This window comes from Pristis pectinata, chromosome 13, assembly GCF_009764475.1.
Source record: "Pristis pectinata isolate sPriPec2 chromosome 13, sPriPec2.1.pri, whole genome shotgun sequence".
Taxonomy (NCBI): domain Eukaryota; kingdom Metazoa; phylum Chordata; class Chondrichthyes; order Rhinopristiformes; family Pristidae; genus Pristis; species Pristis pectinata.
In genome coordinates this window covers 48,316,562-48,331,146 of record NC_067417.1, presented here as the reverse complement: position 1 = coordinate 48,331,146, position 14,585 = coordinate 48,316,562, and the positions used below count along the sequence as shown (strand labels likewise).

Here is a 14,585-nt window from a genome sequence, read left to right as displayed (position 1 = left end):
ATCCTACTGAACTGATCAGCTGGTTGGTTACCTTTTGCTCATTCTCAGTTGAGTCACTGACATTTACATCATGATTGTTACATTGTAGTGGCACAGATTAAAACAGGCCTATGCTATGCAGGGTTTAGAATATGACTCTTCTAACACATCGTTGAAAGACTACAACCTAGAGCAAAAGACCATTTGTCTGTGGGTAGCATTGCCTGGTGTACCTTATTCAAAGTTGAGTGTTCCTTGATGTAGTGCATTCTAAGATTTTTCTATGATTCTTTTAGAACGGTGTATTGCTAAGGACAGTGTTGGACCCAGTCACTGGAGACCTGTCTGACACAAGAACCAGATACCTGGGATCACGACCCGTCAAGCTTTTTAGGGTCAGGATGCAAGGTCAAGAAGCAGTGAGTGTGCACAATTATTGTTTCGGCTTTTCGCAGTCTGAAGGGTTGGATGATAATGACAATTTTTTTTGCGCTGCCTTGATTCTTCGTTACCGTGAGTCATAATCTTAAAAGGCTCACTTGACTGTTCTAAATTGGAAAAAAGTCTAATGCTGGATGTTATTGCTTGGAACTATGCTACAAGCAAAAAAAAATCAGAATTATTTTTACATTTTTTTCTTTGAACTGTCGTTAACTGCCTGCAGTTTCCTTCTTGTCATACATTAAAGGGATTCTGTCCTGAAATTGGCAACTAAAGAAGCCTAACTAAAGAGTTCTGAAGTTTTTGCTGCTTAACAAATACAAGCAGCAGAAACCATTCTCTAATCTACCCTTAGACCAGTGTATTATATTTCCATGGGTACATGCTTCGAAATGCCTTTGTATTGCTAACCTTGGGCATTAATGGGTAGTTTTGCCACACTCTGAACCTGGGGCAGTTTTTGTGATCGTGGATTCCTCCGAATGTTTCCTCCAGTGTTAGTGTAATGCTACAGAATCTCCCATGCTGCTTTTAAGCTCAGTGAAGTCATTATCCCACAACCCACAAACCTGAACAGCTTTAAAATGATGATACCTTCAGTCTGTGTTTCATCTGATATCTTATGATTAATGTACTACTTCTGATTTAAAGTTGGCTTGCTACTGTTCTCAAGCAATGCTTTCTAATTTCATTGTTCCTTGCTGTTGATGATGTTTTGCTTGATCTCTTTCCAATGTAGGTTTTGGCCATGTCCAGCAGGTCATGGCTGAGCTACTCATACCAGTCCCGTTTCCACCTGACACCACTGTCCTATGAAACTCTAGAATATGCGTCTGGATTTGCCTCCGAACAATGTCCTGAGGGTATTGTAGCCATCTCCACTAACACACTGCGGTAAGTTTGACCAAACAAAAGCTGTAGACATATGATGCAAGGTTTTAGGGGTGAGTGTTGGTACTTTATCTTTTCCAAATGCTAGGTGATTTTTTAGTTTATCTATTCCTATTAAATTTAAATCTGAGGGCCTGTTTGTTTTAAGAGAGGCAAAAAAATGCTAATTTTTTCTTCAACAACCTGGCATGAGCAAAATCTTCTCGTCTTTGTTTTGATTATTGGAGCACACTGGTTTGGAAATGTAGTGAGATTTGATGCAGATCCATATGCCGGAGAATAGTCACTCTCCCCTTTATGGTACTTTCCCATGAAACTCCAGGATATGCAACATCTATTCTGTCACCTCTCCCTTTCCCACCATCTTGGGACCCAAACAGTCCTTTCAACCAATTCACTTCTCCCTGTCCAGTGTACTGCATTCAGGTTCTTAATGTGGTCTCTTCTGTGTTGAAGAAACACAGCACAGATTGTGTGACTCTTTTGCAGAGCACCTTTGTTCAGTTTGGAGGTGACCCTGAACTTCCAGAAGCCTGCCACTTTGTTTCGTAACACTACCCTTACTCTGTCCTAACTGTCTGTGGCCTCCTACATTTATGAGGCTGGCCTCAAGCTAGAAGAACAATACTTCATCTTCTGTCTGGGCATGTTGCAACCTCATCTAACTTGCTTATTCTGTCTGTATCAGAATAGGCCAAGTCTCTCATCTGTGATATTGGCTCAATTTTTCTCTTTTTATTAGGATATCCTGACCTGCAGCATTGCACTTTGTAAAAAGACCGTATTATTCCTCCCTAATTGTCCCCATTAACTCACCGTCTGTATTTACAGCTTATCCCAAGGTAAATGTGACCTCGTCCTATCAGAGATATTCCCTTTGTTCTAGCCAACCTTCCCCACCCGTCCCCTGCATTTTTATACTATCTTGTTTTATCCTCTTCCCAGTTCTGATGAAGGGTTCAACCTGAAATATTTACTGTTACTCTTTCTACAAATGCTGCCTCACCCGATGAGCATTTATAGCATTTTCTGTTTTTCTTCCATATTTAAAGCATCTGCAGTTTTTTGATTTTTCATAGTGAATCATTTGAATCATGGGATTGACTGACGTATTGGCATATCAAAAATGCTGTCCAGTTAATCATGAGTCACACCGCCATGGCTTGCCTAACTATTGAACTTAAGACATACAAGGCTTCTGTGGCGATGACCGTGATTAATGCCTATGAGGCGTAATTGGCACAACCCTACCTTACCAAGAAACCAAAGAGCATTCAGCTAATTGAATAACAGGCTGCATGCAGATGTTAGAAGTCTGAAATAAAAGCCGAAAATGCTGGAAGTACTCAGCAGGTCAGTGAACATCTGAGGAGAGGGAATCAGACCACATTCAACTAAGATGCTTTAGAAGACTGTTGACGATCAGAAGATTGGGCAAGATCTCTGATATTGAAGTTGTTGCGATTAAAAATTACTGTCACTTCATACTTGCATTAGTAGAAGTTCAATAAATCGATTGAAAAAATTTCTTAATGCAACTGAAAAATCACCAGATGTGGATCAGTCTGGAGGCATGCTATCAATGATGTCCTAGTCGTCTGTTACTGCAGTTTACCTTCAAAGACCAGGACGATATTATTGGGAGAATGATCATATTGTTTCAAAATGTTAAAATATCTGAATAGACTAAGAGTGTGGTGGAGTGCAGTTAAGAGACTGGGGAAATAAATGTCAACAGCAAATGGATTTAATCTAGATATAGCGTAGAAACAGAAGTGGTCAACTTTTAAAAAAAAATGATGATGCATTTAGTCTGTGTTTCACCTGATACCTTGTGATTACAGCAATGTTTCTGATTTAAAGTTGGCTCACTATTCACAGTTGTAAATGTGAGATTATTTCCTTTCATTTATTGTTTGGGTTTTGTCCATGGATAGCAAGTCCTGGCAAAGCAACTCTTGCCAGTCTACATTTGCATCTGACACTACTGTTCTTTGAAACTATATATGCAGTTTGGCTTTGCCTCGTCTAGCATGAGGGGCCTTCTGAAAGGTTTTCTGAAATTTAAAGTGAACAATATCAACTAGATTTGCTTCATCCACTCAAATCAATTAAAATATTTAAGGCATAACCTCGTCTAGAGGTTGTGTTGTATGTTTCTGGTGACACCTCTAATTATAAGAGCATAATTTACACATTTTGTAGGTGGAAAAAGTGGGCAATGTTTATTCATCCATTCATTCAACTGGAGGATAAACCACATGTAGGTTTCTTTCTCGTCCGTGCTTCATTGTGACTCCATAAATCAATTTAACCTTGCTCAGGAGATGTAAGGTAACGCTCTAATGTAAGTGTGTGTGGTGTGGAGGATTGTGAGCTGAAAGGTTTCCATTTATTTTCTTTTGCTTTCTTTTCAGAATCTTGGCTCTCGAGAAGCTGGGGGCGGTATTCAATCAGGTTTCCTTTTCTCTGCAGTATACCCCGAGGAAGTTTGTCATTCACCCTGAGAGCAACAACATCATTGTCATCGAGACTGATCATAATGCTTACACTGAGGCCACCAAAGCCCAACGCAAGCAACAGATGGCTGAGGTAACTGGATAATCATTGCTGCAATTCGCATTCGATCCAGTAAATCTTTTTTAAAAACCGTATAGAAATGCAAGTTACTGCACAACATCAGACTTAACCTGGACTGGAAGAAGATTACTGGATAAGTTGTTTCTTTGTATATGTGTGACTTGTGTTTTCACAACAATGCAGAAATTTTGAGTTACTGAATTGGAGCATTATTGACTTACTGACACATTGTGTTTAACAGCAGAAAACGTAGAGTTATATAGATTAATTATTTTGTTCTTACTATGTCATCTTAACATTAATCATGGAAGTGTTACTTGTTACAAAGGAAATGGTGGAAGCTGCTGGAGAGGATGAGCGAGAATTGGCAGCAGAGATGGCAGCTGCCTTCTTGAATGAGAATTTGCCCGAATCCATCTTTGGATCCCCCAAGGCAGGGAGTGGACAGTGGGCATCAGTTGTTCGAGTAATGAACCCTATTCAGGGCAACGTGTATGATCAAATCCAACTGGAACAGAATGAGGCAGCTTTCAGGTGTGCAAAACAAATAGTTTATCTTAATATCATTACTGAATTGGCATTGGTTTTCCTTTAGTTAAAATTTTGTGGTACTTACCGAGTGCTTGGCTCTTTGAAATATAAAATGGGTCTCACTGCTTTTCATTATTACTGCAAGGACATCTCATAAACCTGAGTATCTTTGATTCCTCTTTGCTTAGGTTAGTTGTGGGGAGCAGGATTCGTGGAACTTTGATAGCAAGACATGTTCTCTCAAAATTATGAGGGAACGTGTAAAGTGGCGTTTGAATAATTTTCTTTAAATGCAGATTGTGGCTCATGCTTTTATTCCTCTCCATGAATGTGCTGAGATTTGGGCCAGGTATGCTCTTTGAGGAGTTAGCCTATATTAACGCAGATGTTCTGTGTCCCCAGTGTTGCTGTTTGTAAGTTTGCAAATGGTGGCGATGATTGGTACGTTCTAGTTGGGGTCGGCAAGGACCTGATCCTCAATCCCCGTTCAATTGGAGGTGGATTCATTTACACATACAAACTCATCAACAGTGGCGAGAAACTGGAATTCGTGCACAAGGTGAGGCTGCAGTGCATATAAGAGGTTGCAAATTGTACATTTTAAGTTTTCCTTGTCCCCCGTGTTTCCAACACTTGTAACACAGCTCAAGACCGCTGGGATCATTCTGTTGAATCTATTTTTGTGGAACTTTTCCAGCTTGCTTCTCTTTACCTCTTTCCTTCTAGTAACTCACTCCAGTAGCTTGAATGTAAGCACCTAGAATTGGTGTACAATCAGACTGACCATGATTGCATGGCTTCTTAGTTGAGCCTAGTCCTGCCTCGCTTGTTGAATATTGGGAAACATAGTAACAGCCCCAAATTGAAGAGTGCTTAGTACAGTTTTAAGGGTCCCTAATGATGTATCTGAGGCAATATTTAAGGCATTTTCAAAACTTGAAATGGGCCTTAAAATGAAGCCCCATGGTTCAATACTGCACCTAAGTCTAATTTCCATTATTCTAGTTTGATACGAACATCAACCACAGGATACAATTGTATGTATGAATTCCAGTTGTACCTTTCAGTACCAACCAATATAACACAATTTGGTATTTTCAATTAAACAACTCCAATAATCTATTACCGCGATACAAGCAACAGTGTTCTTACATTTTTATTTTAATTCTCTTCCCTTTATCCCCCATCCCCCGCCTCAACCTTCCTCCAACAGACATCCATTGAAGATGTTCCAACGGCCATTGCCCCTTTCCAGGGCCGTGTTCTGGTGGGTTTGGGAAAGCTCCTGCGCATCTATGACCTGGGGAAGAAGAAGCTGCTGAGAAAATGTGAAAATAAGGTAGAACTATTAAAGATTTCTGAGAGTGCATTAGATTTTGTATGGCTAATCTGTTTGGAGCTGATAGTCATTAATGGTTATCCAATGTGGCCAAGTGCAATAAATCTCTCTCAAGTTCCGCATGGCGATAGAATGCAAATAAGGTATTCTGCCAAGGTAAAGAACTTCGGCTTGGACGATGTTGGTGGCAGTGTCGGATAGAATATTAAAAGCACTGGAGGATAATTTTAGTGGGGCAAAGATACTAACAACATAATGGGAGGTGTGGCATTTAAAAATAGTGAGACCTGGATAAATGGGCGCACTCAAAAAATGTGACATTGACCCAAGTAATTTTTATGGTAAAATACAACTAGGCACTCTGATACAGCAGGCAACCTACAAGGCATCCAGCTCTTACAACAACTATTTTTTTGAATAGTGTCTGGAACTTTCATGGAATCATGATCACTGCACATTCCCTTGCAGTAGCTTCCTGTCAGTCCCCAAATGTGGGCAATAAGGACAACTCAAGGTGGCAGTGTACAGCACAGAACTGTGTGTGAAATGAAAGGATTTTGTTCAATCCATAGTGACGGGGGTAAACTAGTTGAACTCCCTATTTTGCTGAAGGTGACATCCAAAAACTATATCAAAAACAAATGTACCTACAGAAAAGCCAAATTTCACACGATGGGCCACTACCTTGTTAATAGCTTCTCGGGATTTGTACTCGAATTGGGCATGTACGCAAAAGAATAAGAAATAGAAGCAGGAATTGGCTATATAGCTCCTTGTGCCTAAGCTGTCATTCTAAAAGATCATGGCTGTTTTTTTTAAATTTCAGCCCTACATTCTTGCACTACTCCATATATCCTTGATTCCCTTAACATCCAAAAATCACTCTGTCTTGAATATACTCGGGCAGAGCCTCCGCAACCCTCTTGGGTAGAGAATTTCAATAATTCATCACTCACGAGTGAAGAAATTTCTTATGTCTGTCCTGAATAGCTGACTTCTTACTTCGGGACTGTAAACCCTAGTTTGGAATGGTTTTAAAAGAACATCTGGTTCATTGACACCCTTTAAGGCAAGAATCTGCCATCCTCCCCTTTCTGGCCTTGTGGACTCAGGGGCCACTAATCCTATTGATTTCAAATAACCTCTGAATCCTCATAGCAAGCTGCTCCATTTAAAGGAAGTTAGGGATAGACAATAAACATTGATCTTGTCAGCGATGCCTCTGTTCTAAAAATGAATTTTACAATATAACTTGGAATTCGGTGCTAGAAGTGCAGCTTCCATGCAGCTGTGTGCAGAATGCTCTAATTGGGGAAGTTCCAAAGTTTCACTGAGCCGTTGCTGTACAATAAACTTCCAGTGAAGCACTGGCAATGTCTACTTCCCAGCTTGGTAGTTATTCCATTGCAACTTTTTTTAATCTATGTGTGCAGAACTAGTTATAGTGATGCCTTCTGGTTCATTATCCAGCATTTATTGTCTCTCTACCCTCATCATTTTATGGATATTGCGGAGAAACAATTTGCATCTGAAGTGATCGATATTGATGGGGAGCGCCAGCTTTTCTTAATGTTCGGTTTTCCAAACAACGATTGACAAAACTTCTGATGCTCCTGAAGAAGGCTGCTTTTTGTGCTCCCGATGTTATTCTTGCTCCTGGTGGAGAGGTGTTAATTGAAAGCTGCCTTTTATGCTTCTGATGTTATTTTTGGTCCTGATGGTGAGGTGTTGATTGAAACTTCAATCTCACTATGATGGCATTGAAAAAGCAAGAAGGGAAAAACGGCTGGGAGGGAGAGGAGATGGCCCTTTACCCTCTCCTAATGTTTTGGAGGCATTACTGTGGCCATTGCACTGCAATTCGTAACATATCCAGGTGAAAGAAGAATAGAAGGCAGCGTGCTGTGTAATAAACCTGAAGTAAAGGATCTTATTATGAAATGAGCACTGTTTGTAACTTGCTTCATTTATTTCAGCACATTCCAAATTTCATAGTGGCAATCCACACCATCGGACATAGGGTGATAGTCTCAGATGTGCAGGAAAGCTTCTTCTGGATTCGTTACAAAAGAAACGAGAACCAGCTTATCATCTTTGCTGACGATACATTACCCCGCTGGATCACCACGGCTTGTCTGTTGGACTACGAAACCATGGCCGGTGCTGATAAATTCGGCAACATTAGTGTGGTAAGTGAAATCTTGCGCTTTCTCTACCCCCTGTGAATTCGAATAGTGGGTGGAGGTTTGATTCTTAGACGTGTCTGGTGCCTTGGGGCACTGGTTTGGGTACCAGCTGAAGGTGATGCTATTTGGTTTCCTGACGGACCCAGTGACCGAGGTAGAACTAATGTAATAGGATGCAGTTACAGAGGCTACTCAACCATAAGAAATCCATTCATCTGTTATTGCACCCATTATGAGGAAAAAAAAGGAATACAGTTGCTTCAGTCTTGCTGTGGTGGCCCCGTTGTGTAACACAAACTTTCCACCAGAGGATCCTTGCGTGCAGGCTGGTTTCCAACTCCTGACTCCCGCACCCCCCACCCCTGCTCTTGATAAGTTCAAGTATTTGATCACTAAGGTTCTTCCACTGATTATTTGGCTGCAATTACTGAATTTGCTTACTGTTTGCAATTTGCGCAGTACAGCTGCCTATCCTGCACTTAAACTTGAAAGATTCCTCCCATGCAGGACATTTATAGAAAGCACAAGCAGCTTAGCCCAAAATGACTGTGAATCACCAGTAACATGAGTAGGTAGTTGGCCAGATGGCACTTGACTCAGCCCGTGCTTCATAGTCACTGCCCTTTTGTATGCAGGCAGTTCGTGATATGAAACTATGTTGTAAATTATCAGAGTCCTATATATAGAAATTGTTTAAAAAAATACTGCCCCAAATAATAGCTGTCATACATTGTGTGTTCTTCTGATTGGCAGGTTATTTGCTGTGTTTTCTTAGATGAAGTATCTCTGCAATGTATTAAAATGTTCTCATTAGCATGCTATGTGTGTTTCTGGGAGAAAACAGAGAAGTATAAGTAAATTTTATTAAGAAGCAGCTTTAACCATTGCAGGTGAGATTGCCACCAAACACAAGTGATGATGTTGATGAGGATCCCACTGGGAACAAAGCATTGTGGGATAGAGGTCTTCTCAATGGAGCTTCCCAAAAGGTATGCTGGTATTGTTGGTGTAGAGGCAGTTCCATTTCTGGGCATAGGTCTAAAGTGTATCATTGGTGTGTGATCATCCTAATAGAATAGAGTGACTTGTTATTTAATCTGAAGTACCTGCCAGTGCATTATTCATGTGCCCATCATTCATGTGTAATAAAATTTGAATTGATAGAATAGTTATGGGCACAAGCAATCCTGACCTTGGCCATTAAATAATTGGCGGTAAGTATGCGTATATTTTCATATTTACAGTGGTCAACAACCTTAGTCATGAGATGCAAACCCAATTCACATCCCCAATCATTGCACTGTGATTCATTGCACATAGGAGATGGTTCAGAAATAGGGCTGGGGACCTTTTTACTGGAAGAGAATTAACTGGAATACCCTCATCTCCAGTTTAAAAAAAATATACTGCTGGAGGAACTCAGCAGGTTAGACAGCATTTGTGGAGGAAAATGGACAGTCAGTGTTTCATGTCGAGACTCTTCATATTTTCTATAACGTAGAAAAATTCGCGCAGATTTAATGTGGCAAGTGTAACCCCACTTTTAAAAAAAAAGGCAGGGAAATGGGGAATGTCAATTATGGGAACGTTTCTAGAATCTAATATAGAGGATGTAATGACAGGACACTGGGGTTAGGCAAAGTCCACATGAATGAGCTGCAGCTGGGATTTGAAAAGTACATCTCAGCTTTCAGGATCCATCCTATATTCAGATGTGCTTTCTCGTGTTAATGTGGACATTGAATGCTGTAAAAAAAATGTTAATGTTCCTTCATTGTACCCACATGTTAACTGGCAGTCTTTAAAAATAGTGACTCTGATGATATGATCACACAATACTTTTCTAGGCATCTCTGGATAGCCTACTCTCTAGGATTTGTTTTGTTTGTGCTTCTTAGGAACTGCATTTGACTAACTTGTCCACATTTTTCTTCACTGCTTCTGATCAACTGTTAATGGATTATTTAAACTGGTCTAGTTATTTGGGAGTGTGGGTTGGGTAGATGGATTAGTTATTTACAAATCTTTCAAGTAAGATCAGATATCAGTTAACAACTGGCAGGGTGAGGTCCGATGTAACTGTAATTCTGTTCTTCATTCAGGCTGAGATCATTGTTAATTACCATGTGGGAGAATCTGTGCTTTCGCTGCAGAAGACAACATTAATTCCTGGCGGTTCAGAATCTCTTGTGTATACAACACTCTCTGGGGGCATTGGGATCCTGGTCCCATTCACGTCACATGAGGTAAAATTGTCAGATGTTAGCTTTCTTTAGGTCTTAGTTGATGTAATGCCTGGTTGGTGTTGTGATACGATTTTTTATTTTAAATTCTTTTGCTGAAAGTGTAAACTTTTGTTGGTAAGTTGCAGATGAATGCAGAAGTGACATTTTTTTTGTGATCTTAAATAAACTTGATGTCAGTATGGACAAATAACCTGACATTCTGTTAGTAGGTTTGTCTAGACGGCACTTGGAGAAAGTAGCTTGCATCTCCCTCCCACCTACCTCACGGATGCCACAGTCATTGATCCGTTGCGTTCAACCGTGGCTATGGTTGAGGCCACCGCCCTCGGTTCAAGTCTTATATTGTCATATTGCTAAGTAGACCACAAAAAATGCAAAACTTAAAAGCATTCCTAAAAAGCACTGTTATTTCTTTTTTTTTAGAAATTGGATGCATTTGATTTTCCATGTGTGTTGGTTTGATATCAATATGCTTCAAGATCCATTTTGTTGAATGAGCTCCCTACTTCAACTCTGCATTAGCAGCCTAAGTAACAAATGGTCAAAATAAACGTCACTAAATTTGTTGAGAATGGCTTCCAAGGACAAACCTTGAGTACAATGTCATGGCCTCACCTGTTGATCAAATTGGTTCGTTCCCATTCTGTTTTGGAATAGTGGATTTACCACAAAATGATGCTAAAATAGCCAATGGTGTTAAGGGGAGAGTTTTCTGAGTAAATTTTGAGTTCATTGAGCTTTTTCTGAGTAAATCTCAAGTTCATTTGAGCTTCGTTAACCCTTTTTAAACTCGTAATTGATCTATTTTTTGCCTAGGACCATGATTTCTTCCAGCACCTGGAGATGCACATGAGATCAGAACACCCTCCCCTGTGTGGTCGTGACCATCTGAGTTTCCGCTGCTACTACTTCCCTGTGAAGGTAGATACACTTTTAGCTGTTCTTGTTGTTGAGCCTTGCTTTAAGGAATTAATATTAAAGCTATCACAGCTTTATTCTGTGGGATTTGCAGCTTGACAGTAAAGCAATAGATCCTTGTTTCTAAATGGAGTATCTAAGCTTTTTTTTAATTGTTTGGGTGTGTAGTTCTGCTATAATGCAGTAGTTAAATTCCTAAGAAACCTTGCGTTATAGAAAGTTGCAGTACAGCAGAGGAGGCTGTAGTTGCTTTCAAAGCACAACTTTAAACAGCTATTCACGATCGTGATTGCACTATAACCACTGCGGCCCATGTAATGCAAATACGGTAGTGTAGCGGTTAGCGCGACGCTATTACAGCGCCAGCGATCGGGGTTCGATTCTCGTCGCTGTCTGTAAGGAGTTTATAAGTTCTCCCGTGTCTGCGTGGGTTTCCTCTGGGTGCTCCGGTTTCCTCCCACGTTCCAAAGACGTACAGGTAGGTTCATTTGTGTTTAAAACAAAATGGGCAGTGTGGACTCGTTGGGCCGGAAGGGCCTGTTACCATGCTGTAAATAAGAAATTCTTTAAAAAAATTTTTTAAAAATCTATCAGTCATGTTATAACCAATTCAAATTATGGAAATGCTTTCTCGCAGAACTACCTGTATTAGAACATGGAACAGGAACACGATGCCAAATTAAACTAAATCTCTTCTGCCTGCACATGATCTGTATCCCTCCATTCCCTGTATATTCATGTATCTATCTAAAGAGGTCTTAAGCACCAGTATTGTATCTGTTTCCACCACTGCACCTGACAGCCTTTTCCATGTTTTAAACAAAAAACTTGCTCTGCACACTTTCCCCTTTAAACTTTCCCCCTCACCGTTAAATACATGTCCTCTAGTGTTTGACATTTCTACCCTGGGAAAAGGACTCTGACTGTCTACCCTATCTATGCCTCTCGTAATTTTATAAACTATCGGGTCTCCCCTCGCCTCCAACAGACCAAGTTTGTCCAACCTCTCCTTGTAGCTTGTACCCTCTAATCCAGGCAGAATCCTGGTAAACCTCTTCTGTACCCTTTCCAAAGCTTCCACGTCCTCCCTTTAACGGAGCAACCTAGAACTACACACAATAAAGTGCGGCCTAACCAAAGTTGCCACATAACTTCTTTACTCTTATACTCAATGCCCCGACCAATGAAGGCCACTTTCAGGGAGCTATGGATTTGGACCCTAAGATCCATCTGTACATCAGTGCTGTTAAGGGTCCTGCCATTAATTGTATACTTTCCCCTTGAATTTGTCCTCCCAAAGTGTAACCCTTCACATTTGCCCGGATTAAACTGCATCTGCCATTTCTCTGCCCATATCTGTAACTGATCTGTGTTTTGTTTTGACAGCCTTCTTCACTGTATCCTGCAACCATAATTAAAGTTTTTAGTGCATACTCCTTTTCATTTATATATATTCCAAGTCATTAATGGTCAACTTAATTACTTATTATTTATCAACAAGTGAGGCAACAAGCTAAATGCTAAAGCAGTCCCTTGCAAGCCTAAACCAAGTACAAAAGAAAGTAGAACAGTGTTGCTGGGGATTTGCTGATTGGTTTAACAGTTTAAGTGTTCTTAAGAAATGTACTTTGGACATCGCATGGTAAATCATGAAAGCTCCACCCTCCTGTATGAGTGAGTCATGACATTGACACCCAGAGTTTCCATGAGCAGAAAGCTGGAGAGACAGATAACACCACTTGCACTGTGCCTCTAGAATTGTTTGCTGGTTACAGAGTGCCTGCAGGAATATTTTACCCTTGTGTTGTTGATAGTCTTTGCCAGTCACTGGACTTGATCCAGTTCTCAAATGTATACACTTCCAAAGGGGGGAGACTGTGCAGTGTGGATGGTCTCTGTATAACAACTAATTGAGAGCCCCAGCTTGTGGTATGCAGTGGCACAAAGACACCTCTAACACTTCATTGGCAGTCTGAATATACAGCACAGACTCTCTGAAATCTGATAGTCTAATCCATGTGCCTTGACTACAGTATTTAGGTGACAGGACCCTTAGTTGCTAATTTTCCTTCGTATAAATACTGCCTGGCTTGTGAGCAGACAGAATGAAATCCAGTCAGGGAATAAAGATGGAAAATTCATTTGGGGAAGGTTTGGAATGATTTCCTGAGGTTAATGAAACATTGAAATCAGAAACGCAGTGCTTCCTTGTCCATGGGGCGTATTATATAATTGCTGAGATCTGCCAGCTGCTGAGTGAGGAGGAGAAATTCTTTTCAAATGCAACCAATTGTGTCAGATTATAAAATGAAAGCAGCTATGCCAGGTATTTTGGCACGGATACTATGTATAAAAAAGATAAAAAGTTTTGATTATTTTTAAGATACAGATGACTGATTTTTCTAATGCCTTAAAGAATGTTGGCACTGCTGATTTAGTTCTTCCCCTTCCCCTCCCCAGCTCTCCACAGCTGTCTCAAACAGGCAGTTGCATCCAATTGATCACAAAAGGTCTCTCTGGGTTTGCCTTCAAAGTAGTAATTTTAAATGAGAGCAGTGGGAAGCATGTATGGGGAAAATGGGTTTCACCATATCTTTGTTCCCAGTTTCCACGTGTACCTCTATTGAGTCATTACATCAAACTTGAGGCTTAAATCTCTGTTCTTGTTTCCTGCTTTGTTACAAACTGACCTGATTAATGTACTTTTGTTTGCTTTTCCAGAATGTAATCGACGGTGATCTTTGTGAACAGTTTAACTCCATGGATCCGATTAAACAAAAGAGTGTGGCAGAAGAGTTGGACAGAACACCCGCCGAGGTGTCCAAAAAACTGGAAGACATCAGAACACGTTATGCATTCTAAAGTGTGCTGTGTTAATTAACTTGTGCTGGTGTCATTAACTTGTGCTGGTGGCATTGTACAATGCCAGGAGGTAGAAAGAGCAATAATGCCAGCACTCTCGCCATTCACCCAGCTGAAGTTTTATCCATATTGAATGGACTGTAACCTTCTCTTGTAAATATGGTTTTGTACATTAAAAATGTTTAAAGATTTTGTTGAGTGGGGGGGGGGCACAGGGTTCGAGGCTGGATATAATGTTTTTGCAAGCGCTTTCGGAGGCTGCTGTGTGATTAGCAGCCATTTTCCTAAGACAAACTGTTGCTTTTCAGTTGTGGCTACGGTAGAATAAAATCCCTGTTTTAATAACATAATTGTTGCTTTGTGCTGCTTCCAAACTGCAAATCGACTCTGTACTCGAAGGTTCTGGAAGGATAAAATAAGATTAGGGTGGTGCATATTTTGCCACCTTCATTTGAAGAAATTGTTTAATTATGTTATATCATCAAGGTTATGTTCTGTTTTTGTCCCTTGTGTATAGTAGTTCACCAACCGTTTAATAGGATTGGTAGCTCTACCTGACAGCAACCCCCTCTTAAAGCTAATTGTAGCACAATGATTGCTGGCTAACCTGAA

The 14,585-nt window shown here is 40.4% G+C and overlaps 1 protein-coding gene across 3 annotated transcripts in view; it reads left to right on the top strand.

Annotated features, from left to right (window-relative positions):
- Nucleotides 1-14,313, top strand: part of sf3b3 (splicing factor 3b, subunit 3) — a 41,390-nt gene extending 27,077 nt beyond the window's left edge. For 2 of the 3 annotated variants that reach the window (XM_052028469.1, XM_052028470.1), the window contains exons 17-27: nt 276-398; nt 1,160-1,314; nt 3,729-3,903; nt 4,220-4,425; nt 4,825-4,981; nt 5,636-5,761; nt 7,738-7,950; nt 8,838-8,936; nt 10,050-10,193; nt 11,010-11,114; nt 13,833-14,298. In XM_052028469.1, the coding sequence (XP_051884429.1) occupies nt 276-398; nt 1,160-1,314; nt 3,729-3,903; nt 4,220-4,425; nt 4,825-4,981; nt 5,636-5,761; nt 7,738-7,950; nt 8,838-8,936; nt 10,050-10,193; nt 11,010-11,114; nt 13,833-13,973 (1,644 nt within the window). In that variant the 3' untranslated portion in view covers nt 13,974-14,298. Of the gene's footprint in view, nt 1-275; nt 399-1,159; nt 1,315-3,728; nt 3,904-4,219; nt 4,426-4,824; nt 4,982-5,635; nt 5,762-7,737; nt 7,951-8,837; nt 8,937-10,049; nt 10,194-11,009; nt 11,115-13,832 lie in introns of all 3 variants that reach the window. The other variant, XM_052028468.1, reaches the window with a different exon arrangement.
- Nucleotides 14,314-14,585: the final 272 nt, after the last annotated feature.